Here is a 19,008-nt window from a genome sequence, read left to right as displayed (position 1 = left end):
AGCGACTAACATTTTCACTTTATTGTGCTCCTTCCTAATTTGTGTAATTATAATGTTTAGAACTTGGGCTTTGAAATCAGACACACCTGAGTTGGAATCCCAGCTCTGTCTGTGAGACTGGGGCTAATTACTTGCTTCTGCTCTTCCACTTGAGAACTGGGATAATGCAGTGCTGGTGGCTCCAGCACTGCTGTACTGGATAGACTGAAGGATGGCAGTCTGGTGGAAATGAGGCCACAGGACTTGTCCTAAACTATTGAAGGAGGAAACAGAGAGCTGGACTCCATCTTAGGCCAGGCTGTGAACATTAGGCTACACGCATGGTCACCCTCCCAAAGGACTCTGAACTTTGTGCCCAGTGTCTGTAGAAATGGCATACCAATGGAAAACCAGACCCCTGGGATGAAAGAGCCTCAGGACTTGTACTTGGACTCTCTGTCGCCTAAAAGAATATGCTAATTATCCCTGTAACCGAACAAAGTCGTACATTCCATTATGTTTATCAGGATATGACCACAGGCCTATTGATAAATGTCCACTGTTTAACTATCTAGGCTTATGACACATGAATCATGGGTTAACTTTGATCGTATCTCTCTTTTACCTTGTCCAGACTAGTTTCAAGGAATTTGGGGAGGTGGGTTTGAGCAAGTACTCTTAGAGTATATAAAGTTTTCACAAAAACTGGTCGGGGTCCTTGGCTAAGAGGAGACTCTGCCTTGGGCCTGCCGGTGTAATAAACTGCACTCCACTATCTGCATTGTCTTTCCGAGTTTGTTTCGTGGAACGCCTGGCTACAACACTATGATTGCAAAAGTAAGCACATTTGTTTTCGCTTAGATTTTATGTTTACTTGGAGTGGCTTTGATGCTGGTAGTGGGGCAGTCATGGAGATAAAGAGGGTAAACAGCATTAGTTATTGATGAGACTAGTGCTTACCAGTGTCTGACACCAACAAAGGTAACTGCAAATATTTATTATTAGTTTTTTCCAGTAGACTGAATTTTTGAGAGTTGGGTCCTGTTTTATTCACCTGTGTCTAACACAATGCTTGGAGTCAAACGTCTAAGTTAAATACACTTTCTTTGCAATCTACACTAACAGTGAGGGTTTTATTGATAACTTAGGACTTCCCTATAGCTCAGATGGTAAAGAATCCGCCTTTAGTGCAGGAGACCCAGGTTCAATCCCTGGGTCAGGAAGATCCCCTGGAGAAGGAAATGGCAATCCACTCCCGTATTCTTGCCTGGAGAAGCCCATGGGCAGAGGAGCCTAGCAGGCTCCTCTTTGTGACACTAGTGTCACAAAGAGTCGGACGCGACTAAGCGATTAACACGTTGATAACTCAGGAGGGTGAATAAAAGAAATCTCTTAATGGCTTTTATATTGTTAGAACCACAGATAAAAAAACAAAAAAGTTGGGGAGAAAGAGGTCTACAAGGCCTTTTATGATCAAACATTCAAACCTATTCCTAAGTGCCTAGCACTTGATTTGTTTCATTTTTGTCTGCACTTAAAATAGTAAGGCTTCCCCTTGTGGTTCAGCTGGTAAAGAATCCGCGTGCAATGCGGGAAACCTGGATTCAATCCCTGGGATCTTCCCCCTGGAGAAGGGAAAAAGGCTACCCACTCCAGTATTCTGGACTGGAGAATTCCATGGACTGTATAGTCCATGGGGTCGCAAAGAGTCGGACATAACTGAGCTACTTTCACTTTTCAAAATAGTAAGCCTGAAGATCACTGATGGGGATTTGAAACTCATTCGGTGAGGTTCCATACACTACGTTTTCGCAAGTTTTATTCCAAAAGGGCGAGGAAAGAGAACAACTGCAGTGAACCAACGCTCACAACTTAGTGACCGCAGGATCACCGGGCGACGGCGACATTCTTGCTATCCAATCGCCGGGGAATCTGGAGAGAACGCTCTGGATTGGTCAGAGAAAACATCCCTCCCGGTTCATTCAAGGAGGGGCTTGGCGTGGGCGCGGCCGGCGAGGATTTTGGCCAATCAGAGAACGCATGGGGGCGGGCTTGGCCGCAAGAGGGTGGAACGGAGCCTATCTCGGAAGGCGACTATTCGCCAATCAGATCCGCCTGTCGCGAACGGAGGGGGCGTGGCCTCCGGCGGCGGGTTCCCTACTGCTTGGGCCCAAGCGCGGAGGAGGTGGGGCCCGGGCGGGCCTGGGCGGGGCGAGCGGTGTCGGCGGCGGAGCCGGATACGGGCGGCGCCGTGGCCGCCTCAGCCCTGGGGATGGGCGGAGCCCCGGCCGCCAGTGCTGGTGGCCGCTGCGAGCGGCCGCCTCTGCTCCCGCGCGTTGCTGCTACCCAGTGTGGCGGTATGCTGGGGAAAGGGGTAGTCGGCGGTGGCGGCGGGACCAAGGCGCCCAAGCCCTCCTTCGTGTCGTACGTGCGCCCCGAGGTGAGGGGGCGTCGCGCTGGCGGGGCGTCGTGCTGGAGTGGCCGGGGCGGGGGGCGCCGGGAGCCCCTTCCCTGCCTCCGGAGGGCCGCGAGCGCTTCCTGCTCGTGTGCCGGAGGGGAGCCGAGCGGGATGAGGGCCCCGGGGCGCGCTGGGACTCCCGACGGGCCCGGGTGGGATTCCCCGACGCGGGCGGGCAGGTGCTCGAGTGCAGGGCCCGCCTCACCGGGTCCCAGGTGAAGGGGCCCTGGCCGGGAAGGTCCTGCGGCCCGGCTGGCTCCTGGCTACAGTAGAGAGGAGCTGGGGTTTGGGGCATCACAGGAGGGGAAGGGCTGGGGGGACTGACTGCCCCCGCCAACCCTGGGGACCTGCGTAGAGCTTGCAATCCCGGCGGGTGGGTCTGCCCTTCTCTCGGAATTTCTCAGTGAGTCTGTAGAGCTTGCTTATCTCAGCTGCTTGCTTCTAAGAGTGCTATCTGATGCCGCTGGCGGGATCCCGTGCCCTGCTTCCCGCTTCCCCTCAGCACTGCTGGGAGAAAGTGGGATCGGTCCCGGCCTCAGTCAGTGTCTATCTCTTCCTTGTAAATTCCCCTATGTCAGTTCTTCCCCCTTTTATTTCACTCCCTCACCATCAGCCTTTCCACCCCCTTCTTGCTTTCCTCCTGGAGTTTTACAGTCAAGTTCATTCATTCATTCAGAAGATATTTTTTGAGCTCGTACTCAGGGCCAAACATTGTCCTAAACTGGTTGGGGTATACATCAGTAAACAGAACAAATATCCCTGTTCTCTGGGAGCTTATCTGAGGGAGAGAGGAGTAAACAATTTGTAAAATAGATATAAGTAATTATATGGTATATTAGAAGTTGCAAGTGGGATAAGAATAGGGATTGACTGATGGCTCATGGGGCAAAGAACCTGCCTGCCAATGCAGGAGACACAGGAGACATGAGTGGGATTCTTGGGTCGGGAAGATGCCCTGGAGGAAGGCATGGCAACCCACTCCAGTATTCTTGCCTGGAGAATCCCGATGGACAGAGGAGCTTGGAGGGCTACAGTACTTAGGGTTGCAAAGAGTTTTGGACATGACTGAGTGACTAACACTTTAATTTTTTTTTTCAATTATATGGTATATTAGAAGTTGAAAAGTATGGCAGGAAAATAAAAGACCCCCTTTTCCTCCTTGCACATGGGGCATTTGAGCAGACTTGTAGAATGCTTGGGATCTGAGGGTAGAGTCTGGAGTGTTGGAGGGCCATCAAGGAAACCAGCCCTGAAGGATCCCCGAGTCCTGGGAGAGGAAGTTAGGCTGCAACTTGTAGGCCACGCTGAGCTCCTGATCCAAATGCCTCATTAGATGCATTTTCATTTTTGATTTCTGAAGGGTTTTTTTTCCCTACTCCTCTCTTAGCACTTTAATCACCAACGGATGCAGAAGCATTGGCAAATTCTTGTGCTGTCTTCCCACCTCTGTAACGCAGAGGCAGGTGGGCTATGAGAAGAGGTCTTCATCAGGGAGTGCTTCTATAAAACCACCAGCGGCCTGAAGCCTTTGCATGTGTATCTTTAAATTCAAATGTGTGTCTTTTTTTCCAGTGCAGAGTACTCTTCTTATTTTTAGTCCTAATTTTAAAATAAAAACCACTTCCTCTGTAAATGCTTGATAAGGAGTCAGGGTCATCTTGAATATTCAGCAGGCTCCCCTTATAGTATCGAGGGTAAGTAATGTGGTCAGTTTCTCTTTGTGTCTTTTTGATTGAGCCCTGGTTGAAATACAACTGATCTTTTAACCTTTCCTCTTTAGTGAGATTTGACTGGGAGTGGAAAGTCTTCTGAAATGTGGCCAGAGTTCAAGAATGTTCCAATTTTTAATCCACCAAGCACACATGTTGTAATTAGGCATATTTTCCCTCTTTGCCCACAGCTCCTGATATATTTCCTTTGAGGGATAATTAGGGAAGGGGTGTGGGTCAACCCCAAAATAAGCCTGAAGTGGTTATATTTTTCAGATCCTTATAGTTGGCAGTTCTCTTTCCTCGCAATAAAATAATACTGTGTAGACACTATGCTTCTTTGTTGAAATCTGTCTCTAAAAATATTTTGTGACAGAGGATAAGGCTCTGACCTAAATTGTAGATGAGTTTTAGAAGATAAGGGAATGAAGAAATGAGGGAGCAATTTGTCATTAAGTATGATCTAGCTTTTGCTAGCCATTACATTATCGGAAATACATGTGAGCAGTTTTGAGGTGTAGCTGTTTGTCTCTAAGAGCCCTGGGTCTCATAAACTTCTGTTGGCTCACTTAATAGAAGTCCTTCTGAAGACTGTCATTCTGCTGTTCCTATTCCTTTCCCTCGTGTCGAGTTCATCTTTAGTGCTTTTCATGTGTGTTTTCCCATCACTTCTTTGTACGCGCTTTGCTTTTGTTAGCTGGGAGGTTGCAGTTCCTTACACCTCTTTTTGTTGGTAGATCACTAAGCCGCCAGAACAGCCTTCAGGATGTAAGATGCCTTATGGTACCTGTGCCCAGTTGATGAACTTGTTCTTCACTGATCAGATCTTGTAAGATTTAACAGGATCTGTGTTCTGTATGCCAAAGAGGCTATCAAGAGTTAGCACTTTCTATCAAAAGCAGAAGGTTTAACTGTGTACAAGTATTTGAAGATGATGCTTTTACACATAATGGCTTTTTTTTTTCTCTTGTGATCAGAAAATGTTGGCATTGGACGGCCTAAAATGAGGGATAGGAGTTTACTTCCTCTGTTAACATTGGATCTCTGCCACAGTAACTTGGCTTTTCTGTCACTGATTCTCCTAAATCAGTGAATGTGCAAGTTAAAATCTTGAACTGTAATTTAGGAACTTTGGTCGCGTTTTGTAAACTCTGCCAGAGGGTGGCACATCAATAAATTTTGTAAATGGGGAGTCTATGGTTTTGGAAGCTGAGGTGAGGGAGAGAGCTGGGCCAGTCTTGGTGATACCCAATAGCTGGTACCTGAAAACATGTCAGCACCTTCACCCCAGCATAGGCCCAGGCACAAGCTGCCTCTGTGCCATGGAACCCTGGATGCTGAGCTCTGCTTCAGTGAGGTGTTAGCTTATAGTCTGGGTGCCAGCTCTTCTTTTCTTATACAGAAAACACCTGTTTGAATTATTGTCATTTCAGAAACCATTAGTGTTCATTGTAGAAAAATAAGACAATGTAGATAAGCAACATTTTTTTTTACAGAAAAATTGCAAGCTTATTAGTGACTTGGAGTGTATCCTGTGAGATGTGTGTGTAGGGCATATATATATATATATATTTTTTTTTTTACCAAAATGGGATTAATATTGCTGATCACATTATTTTATAATCTGCCCATTTCACCAGAAATGTATATTACAAATGTCTTTCCATGTCAGTTGTCAACCTGTAACTTCTTTTTAAATTAGACCCCTTTTCCTCAACAGAGACGGACAGTGTGATGGGAGATGTTAGGTAGCACAAAGAGGCCAGGAAGGTAGTATGGTTTTAAAATGGTTTTCTGGTCAGTTGCCTTCTCTGGTACTGAAGGACAACTGATTTCCTTAAGACTGTCAGTTCTCTACTCAGTTACCTTGAAATGGTAAGCTCTGCTTTGGTAATTCTTAGTGGTTAGAAATGCTTACTGTCTGCACCTGGCAGCTTGTATTAATAAATAAAGCACCATTGTGTGTGTGTGCTCAGTTGCTCAGTCATGTCCAACTCTCTGTGACCTCATGGACTGTAGCCCGCCAGGCTCCTCAGTCCATGGAATTCTCCAGGCTAGAATATTGGAGTGGGTAGCCATCCCCTTCTCCAGGGAATCTTCCGACCCAGGGATCAAACCTGGGTCTCCCACATTGCAGGCGGATTCTTCACTGCTGAGCCACCAGGGAAACCCCATCAAATGGTGGTCCTACAAGAAAGTTCTGCTTTAATAAGAACGGGCTCTCTCGTGATGAGAGCGCTGAATAAACGCCTCGGGGTGCTTGTGTGTTGCCCTCTGAAACTAAGACCAGGAAGAAGCAGCTTTGCGAGTCTGCCCTACTTGTGCCCGTGTTCGTGTGGTATGCCAAATATGGTTAAGATGTACTTTCTAGTTGAGTTTAGGTCAGCGTTTGACTTGAATGTACTAATAATAGTTATTAGTTACTTAGTTGTGGATTTTTCGAGTTGGAAGAGAATGTAGAGATGATCCAGTGTACCCCTGAACTCTTGGTCTGTTCTGTTGATGTGGAAATGAGGCCCCTTAAGGTTAATTGTCCTGCCCACGGGTACAGTGCTTTTGTAGAGCAGGGTTAACCACTGTCTCCTGAGGCCAGCAGTGCCTGTGACTAAGCCAGACCCACAGGAGTTCAGGAAAGGTTTTATGTAGATTTGGGGAGAACAGACAAGAGATGTGAAGGCTGAGAAAAGTAAAAAAAATCCAGATTTAAGAGCCGATGCTTTTCATTGATTCCCCCAGGGAGAAGAATGCATCTGATTGCCTCTTCCTCACTTAGGGCTGTTTCTTTTGGTGGGGGGAGGTGAACCTGTGATCCTGTAATGCTTACCAGAGCTAGGACTGTGGGTATATATTAAAATTAAAAAAAATTTTTTTACTGGTATTGATTAGGCACTTCTGTGTCCCAGAAACTCCTTATCTCATTTCATCCTCATCTGTCTTATGCAGTGAATACTACCGTGACCTCTCTTTTTTTGTGTCTAGACGTGCAAAGTGAGACCCAGAGAGTACCTTGCTCAGGGTCACAGCTGGCAAGGGTTGATGCCAGGATTTAAACTAGGGTGGTCGGACACCAGGGTCATTCTCTTATCCCTCTGTGTATGCCGGGGATACTGTTAGTGAAGCAACTTGTAGGCATGCCTGGTGTTTGCACATGAGCGTGCTCTTGCCGGTTCTCTAGCAGCAGTTTCTTTCTTGGCTTTTGTTAGGTTGTCCACCAGGGGATCATGAGCTGATATGGGGCTCATTGGCTGTATGATTAATTTGTTCAACAGGTACTTACTCAGCACTGGCTGGTGATTGGCACTGTTCTAGATGTTGAGGATCCAGAACAGATGAAATGATTGAGATTATCTTTTGGTGGAACACGACGATATTGGACTGTTAATACCAACTTTGATGACTTTGATGGGTCAGTGACAAGAAGAAATTGGCTTATCCTAAAACAGACCTCCCTCCTCAGTTCTAGTAAGAAAGGAATACCTCTGAAAGCAAAATCTAGATCCATTACTTTAAGATCCTGTGACTTCTTCTCCATTCCCAACTACTTTTTCTAAGGGCAGAATTTTCTCCTTGAGCTTCGAGGTCATCGGTAGTGACTTAACAGACTTTAATAAAGGACATGAAGAGTTCTTCCTGAAACGACCACTTTCCTAGCTGTGGCTTTAGCCTGATGATCTGTCCAGAGCTTCTGCTTTTTCTCTGCTGCATGTGCTTCCTGCGGCATCTCCCTGGGTCCCTTCCAGCACCACACAGCTTCTGCAGACAGAGCACCAGAAGATGTCAGGAGGCTAATATCAGGCAGTCCTGCCTGCAGCCAGCCACACAGCGGCCACTGCAACAGCCCCCATTGTGGCCACCACTCTTCTGCACCCTGCTTCTGTCTCTGACGTTAAAACCAGCCGTGCTGTTAGAGTCTCAGGCTGTGGGACACCCATGCTTAGAAACTTAGAAGTTCTGGATCCTTCTCTGCACATGCTCAGCAGAATGTTTGCTGTCCTTTGAGTACTTCCACAGGAAACCGTCCTGTGTCACAGTGTGCGTCAGAGAGAACTCAGTTTTTAGAGGGCCAGAAATTTTTTTTTATCACTATAAAAGATGTATACCTTATTTTTATGATAAAGACAATATTGCCGACTTTGGAAGTTGGGAAAATGAAACTACTGTTAATTATGCTACCCTAATAACCAAAGTGATTATTTCCCTTTTTTCTTTTAGTGTGTCCAGGCTTGGTCTGTGTCTTACACGGTTGCAAACACAATATGTGTAAAAATTTATAGCCTGCCCTGTGGTAGTTGTGTTTGAAGGTGGTACCACTGATTCCTGTCAGCAGAGCAGAAACTTAAGAGCTGTTTTTCCAGCAGGGAGCCACCTTCAGTTTTTCATGTGACTTCCTTTTTTTTTTTTTTTCAATTTTTATTTATTTACTTTTGGCTGCACCAGATCTTCATTGCTGCGTGTGGACTTTTCTCTAGTTGCGGCGAGTGGGGGCTGCTCTCTAGTTGTGGTCCAAGGGCTTCTCGTTGCAGAGGCTTCTCCTGTGGTGGAGCACAGGCTCTGGGGTGCATGGGCTTCAGTAGTTGTGGTGTGTGGGCTCAGTAATTGCAGTGCACAGCTCAGTTTCCCTGCAGCACGTGGGATTTTCCCAGACCAGGGATTGAACCCGTGCCCCCTGCACTGGCAGGTGGATTCCTAACTACTGGACCACCAAGTGTGGACTATAGTCCACACTTGTGACTTCTGATGTGCTTTTTCAGAGACCCCAAGGAGAACAGAGGGTTTGCAGTTTAATGAATCCCTTAGAATCAGCCTCTTGAGGTAGATTGGGAGGTAGGATTGAACCGGAATAATTCTGCCAACCTCTAAATCTGCTGCTGCTTCGTAAGGAAGAAGAGAGGAGGTAGACATGGAGAGGGACTCCAGGGGTGAGCAAACCTTTCTGAGAGCTGGAAGGGCCACAGGGCCTCCCCCTTCCCCTAGTCCCCTCTGTGTACCTGGGTGTCACTCTCCAGGGAAAGCAACCACGTGTCACTCCTCCATCTTGCTACCTATGCGTGAGGCCAGCCCTTCCAAGCCTCAGTTGTGTTTTCACTGGAAAAGTGGAAATAATGACATCTGTCTTATCTGATAGGTATATGTGAACATTTATGAATCTGAACTGTGATTGTGCACAGCGGGTGCTGCTTTGCAGAGAACTTGGCAGCTAGCTGGGTAACCTTCAGGAGATGTGGGCTTTCACTGTTACTGTTACTCAGGAGCCCCCTGGAGGGTTCCAGAAAGTACTCAGCCATCAGTCTTAGAATACAGAAATCTTTCCCTAAGCTAAGGTGTTAATGACAGTGGAGTATTTTAGTTGTTGCAGTTGTTGCCACGGCACTGTGCCCGGAAAGTTCGCTGTGTGGTAACTCTTTCTTAGAGTGTTTTTCACTATCTCTGAGTTTCTTTTCCTCTTTTCTTATTTCCTTTCTACTTTTGAGAATGCTTTGATTATATTTAAAATTCCAACCTAATGAGAACACTGAGCGGTCGGCTTTTTTTCATTGTTAACATTTGGCCTTTGACATTTTGCTGGATTCATTCTGTGGACTTATTTTTTTCTTCTCTCCTCATTTCTGAGTCTCTCCATCATAGGCCACATTTTATGCATTTATCACATCTGGTCAATGATTTACCAAAGATAGGAGTAAGGAAAATCAAATCACCTCTGGGAGTAATAATTCTCTTTACGTGCTCCAAAGGCAGTAGCCAGATCGGGTGCTGTTTTGACTTGAAATGCTTCAGTCCTTGTACACCTAGCTGGTGGGCGGCCTGTTAGAGGAGGAGTCTAAGCTCTCACTTGTTTGCTTTGTGGGGAGAGGGTGGCTTCAGCCAGGAGAAAAGCAGGGCTTGTGTATGAAAGCACTGGCTGCAGGGGTGACATATTTTGAAGTCTGACTTTTCCCTGGTGACAGATTGTCAGCCCCCTTTTCAGGCAGTGATCCTGAACTGCTGGGTTTGTTTGTTTGTTTGTTCTTGTTTTTGCTGAGAGGGTTTTTTTTTTTTTTTAAGATTCCGGAGAATGCCTTTGACGGGAATGGTCCCAGTTTTTTGGATGAAAAATCTCACTGTGTTCTACCTTTTTCTCCATACATAAGATCGTATCCCTGTTTTGCTTGAATCCCTTGAGATCTGCTTCCCGGTGTGACTTCCCCTCTCTGTGCCTCCCTTTGTTTCTTCATCTAACGTCGGGTGCCCATCTTCCTGGCAGGCTTATTTTGAGCGTGAGCAGAAACGCCATGTATGCCCAAATAATAACTTGAATTGGGAGAATTATTGAGTGTGTCGCTACCATTTGCTAAGCACCGTGTTAGAATTAGGAATGAGAGAAAAAAGCAGTCTGTGCACTCAGAAGGCCCACATTCTGTCGGCGAGATGGCATGTCGACAGATGGCCGTGATGCGTGGAGGTAGGTGCTGCCTGTTGACAAGGGAGGAGCGCACGATGCTCCCAGGCACGGAGGAGGGCCCACTGCGGCCCCACGGCAGCATCTGGCCTCATTGGGAGGCTGCGTGGAACTCGGAAGGGGCACCGTTGACGTGGGCTCCGGTGTGGGGAGGAGGAGGCTGCAGGCAAGAGGGACAAGTTGTAAGACTCACAGGTGCGTGGGGACCAGGTGGTCGGACCGTCTGTCTTCATCTCTTATGTAAGGTGCACGCGGGCGTGTGAGTGCGGCAGGTCCTGAAGAGTAGAATCCGGGGGTACCGCTGGGACCTGCAGTTTGTTCCCTGTTTTCTGTGGATGCTGCTGTACAGGTCATCCTGGCTCTTGGTGAGCCTGTAGGCAGCTTCTCATTTGCCCCGGTTCCTCTTGCTCCAAGATCATGGAAGAGCTACTGCCGCAAGGCCTTCAGCTCCTTGCGAACTTCTCTGCTGACCTAGCACCTATACATAGCAGCCCTGGGCGGGGGGGGGGGGGTGGGGGGGTGGTTTCCCTGGTAGCTCAGCTGGTAAAGAATCTGCCTGCAATGCAGGAGACCCCGGTTCGATTCCTGGCTAGGGAAGATCCCCTGGAGAAGGGAAAGACTAGCCACTCCAGTATTCTCAGGCTTCCCTGGTGGTTCAGATGGTAAAGAATCTGCCTGCAATGTGTAAGACCTGGGTTCAATCTCTGGGTTGGGAAGATCCCCTGGAGGAGGGCATGACAACCCACTCCAGTATTCTTGCCTGGAGAATCCCCATGGACAGAGGAGCCTAATGAGCTACAGTCCATGGGGTCACAAAGAGTCGGACACGACTGAGTGACTAAGCACAGCACAGCCCTGGAGGGGGACAAGGAGGGGACACCCAGAAGGCAGTGCCATGTGTTTCTGCAGCTGCTGTTGGTCCCATCAGTTAGCTTAAATGAGACTTTGGTGGTCCCGTGACTGCCCCTGACCCCTCCTAGCGCTTGTGTACATTCCAGCACTGCCCTCCTCACTATCAGTGTCATGAGGGGTTAGGGGCATGGGTTTGGAATTAGAGTTTTGCTACTCGCTGTATGGATTTAGGCTGGGTATGTAAGTTCTCTAAGCCTCAGTTTCTTAGTCTGTATGATGGGAATAAAGGTCATAGTATCCAGCCCATACAAGTGTCGTTAGTCTCAAGTGAGGCCCTCCATGGAGAATTGCTGACTCAGTATAACTCGGCTTATAGTAAACGCTTAGGAAATGTTAACTGCGGTACTTGCTGTTAAGTCTTCACTCCAGAAGCCGCAGCTGTGTGTCTTCGTTCACGTGTCCTTGTCTTTGGCCACTAGAGCAGGTCCCGGTAATGGCCAGACATGACCTGTGTTCCTTTGAGCATCATTCTTTGCTTGCCCTCTCAGAGGCGTGTGTCTGGAGCCGGGGGCGCCGTCCCGCCTGTGGGATCCTGCCGTACCCACAGTGTGTGCCCTTTCCATCTCCCTTCCAGCACGGTTTTCTTTCTCAGTGAGCTCTTTCATGGATGCCCTCTCTGTCCTCCTATAACAGTATCTCCCTTCATCTCGGGGCTTCCAGGGGGACCTGGGGTTTGGGCAGCGTATTAGGTCCTGGGCCTTTGCCTCCAGTTCAGCTCCGCTTCCCTCCTTCCCAGCTACTGCCAACACCTCTCTAGTTTCCTCAGTCCTGTGTGGTCCAGACCAAGCATCTCCTCTCATGCCCGGGACCACCAGCCACAGCTGCTTACCTTACACAGGTTTTCCCACCTGCCACTGCTCCCTTCTGAACCCCCCTCCCCCAGACACCCCTCACATCACAGCCAGGTTCCTTTTGGACACCGCCGTGATGTGTCATTTTCCTGTTTAAGGGTCCTTCATGCCCCCTGCCCCTTTCACTGTTCTGAACCTTAGCACCTTTCCCAGGCTCACGCAGATTCTGCCTGCTTCTGGTTTGTTGATAGAGCAATAGCTTGGATTCAGGAACCCTGGGCTGTGGCCATTTCTCTGAGTGTCCTCGAGGAAGCCCCTTCACCTCTCTGGGTCTCATTTCCTGGATTAGGCAAGTGTTTTTAAACATATTTTGTGCAAGGAGCTTTTTTTTAAAAAAAAAAACCACTGCATGGTTCTTGAACAACTTTTTCAAAACTCACTGTCCTCAGTCCTGCTTTAGAGATTCAGATATGACCCCCAGGGGCCGGGGGAAGGGGGTGTGAGTGTGATTGGTGGGGGAGGTGCGAGTGGGAGGGAGCCCTGCAGTAGGAACCTATATTTTACTTCAGTTCACTAGCATCTCTTCTTTCAGCCCCTCTTGAGAACTGTTGTTTCCAATGAAATCACAGAGGAAGCCGCCCAAGAATAGAAACAGACCAGAAGAGAGAGGGTGTGAGAGGTGCAGTGTGAAGGCCCCCAACCAGGCTGAACCGCGGGCTCCTGTTCCTTCGGCCACTTTATGTTCCCAAGAAGTCTTTCCTCGTGACTGGCAGCCTCCCTTCTTTGTGTCCGTGGTTCAGGCTGACTGTAGCTATGGATTTTGATGGTGCCGTCGAGCGTTTATTGTCTACTTCTTTGCGCAAAGTTGCTCTGTGTCTGTGGCTCTTATTTGCCCAGCAGGACTGTAAGCTCCTCGAGGGCAGGGCTGTAGTGCCCACCACTCAGCGTGGCCTTGTGGAGCTCACGGTGGCTTCAGGGAGGGTGAATGGACGGCAGCTCAGGGCCATCCCGGGAGAGGGCCTCAGAAGATAGCTGGTGAGCCCTTCACTCGGAGGTCGTGTTCACCTCTCCTGCAGAGTGAGCTTTGGGGGCCAAGGTCGAGAACTATATGAGGAACCTTGGTGTGATCACTGATTTGACTCTGGGTCTTTGTGCCCCAAGAGTCTGCTTTGACATGAGGTGTTTTGCCTAAAAATATTCCTTTTCACTGTCACTGTGGTGCTGAGGTTGGTAGATTGATGACCTGTGTAGATGCCTGAGGCCCAGCTATTGCCCATGATGTGTCTTGGGCCGCCCTTAGCTTCCTCAGGCAGCTCCCGAGCTCAGGCCCTGTCTTCTGGAATCGAGCCAGCTCTTTGGCGAGGTCAGATCTGTGGGTTTTGAGGCTTACGCTGCCACACGGGTCTCACCATTTCCTCTCTAGCTTGAGTTTCCTACCAGGGAGAATGTGATAAAGGGTTTGGATTATTTAAAGGCCTGGGGAGTGCCTGGTAAGAGTGATCCTTGCTAAGAAGCATAAGTAACCTTCCACTGCTGTGCAATAGGTGATGAGCTGTCAAAACAGGTGAGGGCTTTACCGTGGATTATCTTGGCAAGCAGTTACTTTCTTCCTTCAAGAAAAATCTGAGATAAGGCGGACTAGCAGGAGATCTAAATGGGAGAGAAAGGATTCAGAATGACACATGGGTCAGTCTGGCTCAGCTGTTGGGGCGGGGTAAGGGCGCCGTGGGAGGTCGTTGCCTGTTCCCCTGCCTTGGAGACTTGTCACAGTCGAAGGGACACTTGATGGTACTATTTTGTAATAAGAGAAAAGTTTAAGATTGGCTGCCTAGGGCTGTGGGAAGAACGGGGTGACTGCTCTTGGGTATAGGCACCTTTGTGTACCCGAACATGTTATAGAGTTGACTCTGGTGACAGTTGTACAATCCTGTGAGTGGACTGATAAACACCTCGGTTTGTGTACTTTAAATGGGTGAATTGTATGGTATGGGAATTATGTCTTAATAAAGTTCTTATGGAATCACAGTTACGAATCAGAAGGACCAAACTTAGGGTCTGAAGTCCTGAGTTCTGGCTTTACCACCTATTTAGCCCTCTGAGCCCAGGCACATCATCTCACTTCCTGGAGCTTCACTGGTCGTATGTGTGAAGTGAGGATGAAAATTCCTTATGGGGTTGTTGTCAAGACAAATGACACAGGGCATGTGAAAGAGGACATAGTAAAACCTCCGCTAATTACATATTTACGTGTTTAAGTTAGACGTCCATTTTTGTGGATAATGGATGTTTAGCCTCAAATGCTCCTGAGAGTTCCCAGCTCGCCCTGTGAAATGAACACTGCTTGTGGCTGAGAACTGATTTGCATGATGCGTAATGAGCAGAGTCCTTAAAGACCAGGTCTCGAACCACCTCATGTCTGTGGTCTGGGACCTTGAGTCCAGACAGAGAGCGTCAGTTTGCCTCTTACTGGATGTCAGATGCTGACGTCGTGCTTTATTGTAACAGTAATTGTTGCTTGTCTCCACCTGCCAAGGCAGTGTACTGTTAGTAGAGTCGAGCTGTGGTCAGCAGCAAAGCTGGTACCTGGTCAGGCTGGCTCGGCGGGGCGCGGAGCCCTCTGTCCAGGCGTCAGGGGCCAGCAGCCTTGGAATTCGGCTCCAGGAAACAAATCCTAATTTGATTTCTCCAGCTTCCTAGACCTCAACAGTGGGTAGACTCACTCAGTCTCTAGACTCCATCCTTAGTGATCAGGCTTCCAACTCAGAGTCTGTTTTTGAATATGCCCCTGCCCTACCGATGAGACTAGAGTGTGTTTCAGGAAGCCAGCTAAGGGAGAGGTGTGAGGAAAGGTCAGTAATACTTGCCACTAATCACATATTTAGGTGGTAGTTTTTATTTATTTATTCTTAAGGTTTAAAATTAAAAAAATTTTTTTTTTCTTTTGTAGTATAGTCATTGTACAATATTATAGAAGTTGGGCCTCCCAGGTGGTTTGGTGGTTCAGTGGTGAAGAATCCTCCTGCCGACGGAGAAGACATGGGTTCGATTCCTGGGTCTGGAAGATCCCATGGAGAAGGGAATGGCAACCCACTCCAGTATTCTTGCCTGGGAAATTCCACAGACAGGGGAATCTGGCAGGCTACAGTTCATGGGCTTGCAAAGAGGCAGACATGACTGAATGACTAAGCTCACACACATGTAAGTTATAGGTGTACAACAGCGACTCACAATATTAAGTAGTCAATTTGAATAGAATTGTCTCAAGAACTGTGTCTCAGATTAAAAAATATTTATCAGGATCAAGAATTATATGTCTCTTTGTATTTTTTTATGCATGCTTTCAGTAGACTTTTATTGGCAGTTTGCCATCTAGGAGCATGTTAGTTGTTGAGGCTAAAAATATGAAAAGTACAGCTCCAGCCCCCATTTAGCATCTCTCGTTGGGGAGACAGACAAGGAAAGGGACTGTTGCAGTGTAAGAAGGGTTTGCAGAGGACTTGGACTGTGTGACGGTGGGTGGATGGCAGATTGGCTGGGCGGGGCTGGGGAGGGGGATGAGGGGCCCTGTGGGTGCGGGGGCGGGACAGAGGCCGTGCAACGGTAATCACAGGAGTGTGCAAGGTACACCTGATGGTGGAGGGGGTAGGTGCAGCAGCCAGGGCCGACGGGCGTGGATGGCTTCTGGAGCTGTTAAGAAAGCACAGCAGACCGAAATACGAGAGGCAGGGGAGAGCTGAGAATGACTGCTGGGCGGATGGTGGGGCTGGAGTCCAGAGGACTGCAGGTTCAGGGAGGGACGGGGGAAGTGATGAGCTGACTTAGAAATGGGAATTTGGAGGGTCTGAGAGCCATTCCAGCGCGAGTGGCCAGGAGGCTGTCTGGGGTCCAGATCTGGATCCCTGAAGAGGAATCTGGAGTAAAGGTCCGTTTGAGGGGAGGAGGGCCATCCCCTCCTGGAGAGTTTGCTGGAGAGTTTCCCCAAGGAGCAGAGGTCCTGTGAGGAGATGCCCAGAAGGGAGACGAGGAAGAACAGCCAGACAGTGGGCTGGTTAATTGGCCCGGAACTCATTTCTGCTGATTCTCAGGTCTCGGTCTAAATGACACTTCCTGAGGGGAGCAGTCTTTTCTGGCCTCCCCTCCGAATGTGGTTAGGTGTCTGTGCCGTGTCCCGTCGTGGCCTGCCTGCCCCCCCGCCCCCCGGTGTACCCCGACACATGTGTCGTCATTGTTGCCTGTGCTGCTGTCGGACCCCCGTGCGCTCTGGGGGGGCGGGGCTGTGCCTTGTGTTCACGCCTGCATTTGCTGGTACAGCAGGTGCCTAAGAAAGGACAGTGCAGTCGGTGAAAGAGTGTCTGAAAGGCCAGGGGGAGGAGACAGTGTTGCTGGGGAGGATGTGGTTGGCAGGCAGGCACAAGATTGTTGTAGCAAAGGGCACGGCGCTAGGCAGGCAGGCCCAGGCTCAAGGTCTCGCTTCACTTAGCCTTGGTCAGCCTCGATTTCCTCATCTCTAAAATGGGAGCAGTAATGTCAGTTAAGAGTTGTGAGGATGAAGTGAGATGATGTGTAAAAAGAGAACCTTCTTTCGGTGTCTTATATTAATATGTTACAGGCTTCCCAGGAGGCGCAAGTGGTAAAGAACCTGCCTGCCAGTATAGGAGACGTAAGAGACACAGGTTTCATCCTTGAATTGAGAAGATTCCCCTGGAAGAGGGTATGGCAACCCACTCCAGTATACTTGCCTGGAGAATCTCCATGGACAGAGGAGCCTGGCGGGCCACAGTCCATGGGGTTACAAAGAGTCAGACATGACGGAAGTGACTTAGCATAATGAATGAATATTTATAGCCCTGATTCCCCAGTTTTCCAGTTATTATTTTTTTATGTGTCTATCTAAATGTCTTGAGTGCTGAAGTCAATTCTCCGTCTTCTATCCCGGGCGTTTGGTGGTTAGCCTACCTGGAAGCTGTTTGTTGAAATCAGTCAGTATCCATTGGAGGCAGGTCCACCTTGCAGCTCTGAGGAACCAGACACGCAGCTTGAGTGTTGACTCACTGGTTTCGCTCCACAGGCTCACTGCAGCCCTGTGCTCTCTGCCACTCCTCAGAGACGAAAGTCTGAGAGATCAGGTGGACGCCTTTTAAATGCTGGACCAGTTGCACAACAAGGCGGATGTACTTAGTGCCACTGAACAGTGCAGTTGAATATAGTTAAAATAGTATGTTTTATATTATGTGACTGTTGCCACAATTTAAAAACAAATGGAAAAGAAATCCAAGCTGAGCCAGCTGTGTGAGGTGGGTCTTAGTGGGTGTGTCTCCTTTGGGCCGCACGCTTGCTGGAGAATGGGTGGCAGTTCTCACATCTTGTCTGGCACACAAGTGGCCAGATGGGAGTGCCTCTGGCTTAGCGCTGGGCAGGGTTCCTGGGCCGTGTCAGGGCAGCAAGTCCTGGGAACTGTTGATTGTCCAAGCACAGCAGGAGCAGAGGTAGCTCCTTTTGATCTGAGGGGTAAAATGTACGGAAACTGGAAGACCTGCTGTTTATGCCCTTATCCCCTTTTAAAACAAACAAACAAAGGTGGCCATAGCATTGGGGTAAATACTGAAATAAGCAATTAACCAAAAAACCCCAACCTTGATCCCACTCCTCTGGCATAACTGCCCTCCATTTATTTCAGGCCGCTGTTCTGACTGAATTCAGGCCTCTAGGATTCCCGGGTTTGAAGACTTAGACGTTCTGTGACCAGCGCCAGCTGGCAGTCTCTGCCACTCTCTTGTGTCTTAATAGCAAGCTCTGTCCCAACTCAGAGAGGTGCTGCACAAACCACAGGGGCCTTGGTTAACACCCCATTTGATGAAAATTTGCATCACTTTCCAATTGAGTTCCTTTTCGGGCCTGTGGCAGAGAAAAAAGTCTGTCAGCATAACTAGTAGATCCAGTTCTGCTTGATTGTTAAAAAAAACTGTACTTTCCTAACCACCTTTTCTTATGCATTAAACATGATACGCAATTGGGGTCAGTAAGGGATTTTATCCCACGTGTCCAGCTCCGGAAATAAGACTGTGGCCATTTGCTGATTAGGCAGCTGGGCAGGGAGTGTCACAGTTGAAGGGTTCTGGGCTAGAAGGAGCGGACGGTTAAGGGGGAGCCCAGGGCCCTTTGCTGAAACCAGGTGACAGTTAAGAAGCTCCCACTTGCTCCAGAGAACAGGGAGAGGGTAGAAGCAGCCGTCCCTGGACGCTGGTTGAATTGCCTGTGAGATCCTGGGAGGACGCCAAGTCCATCCATGGTGGCTGCTGCCCTGCCTCTCTCACTGGACAGGCTTCATGACTTCCAGTCTTTCTGGATGAATATCATATGTGTGACAGTCTTCAATGGAATGTTCTTTCCCAGTAACATGAGAGCATTTGGTGATGCTGCCCATGTTAATGCTCAAGCCTAGATATTGTCTCTTAATCTTCCAAATGTTTCTCTGGCCCTGGCTGGAGTGGTTTAAAAACCTCTCATTACTTAAAGTCATTATTAACTAAATTACTCAGTGAAATCTTTTGAGCACTTACTGTTTGCAAGGCCTGTGCTGGGGCTTCCCAGGCAGAGCTAGTGGTAACAAACCCACCTGCCAGTGCAGGAGACATAAGAGCCATGGGTTTGATCCCTGGGTAAGGAAGATCCCCTGGAGGAGGGCATGGCAACCCACTCCAGTATTCTTGCCTGGAGAATCCC

General features: G+C 48.6%; 1 protein-coding gene across 6 annotated transcripts in view; it reads left to right on the top strand.

Annotated features, from left to right (window-relative positions):
- The first annotated feature begins 2,160 nt into the window (after positions 1-2,160).
- The window catches only part of MTMR12 (myotubularin related protein 12), a 69,248-nt gene continuing 52,400 nt past the window's right edge, over positions 2,161-19,008 (top strand). For all 6 annotated transcript variants that reach the window (XR_014062517.1, XM_081521419.1, XM_081521418.1 and 3 more), the window contains exon 1: positions 2,161-2,419. Coding sequence is in view for 5 of the 6 variants with exons in the window: in XM_081521419.1 (XP_081377545.1) it covers positions 2,252-2,419 (168 nt within the window). In the remaining variant the exon portion in view is untranslated. The remainder of the gene's footprint in view (positions 2,420-19,008) is intronic.

The sequence above is a fragment of the Giraffa tippelskirchi genome, chromosome 8 (genome assembly GCF_054371585.1).
Source record: "Giraffa tippelskirchi isolate mGirTip1 chromosome 8, T2T-mGirTip1v1.2.pri, whole genome shotgun sequence".
Lineage (NCBI taxonomy): Eukaryota > Metazoa > Chordata > Mammalia > Artiodactyla > Giraffidae > Giraffa > Giraffa tippelskirchi.
Note: the sequence above shows the minus strand (reverse complement) of the source record. Positions and strands in the feature narration are given on the sequence as shown.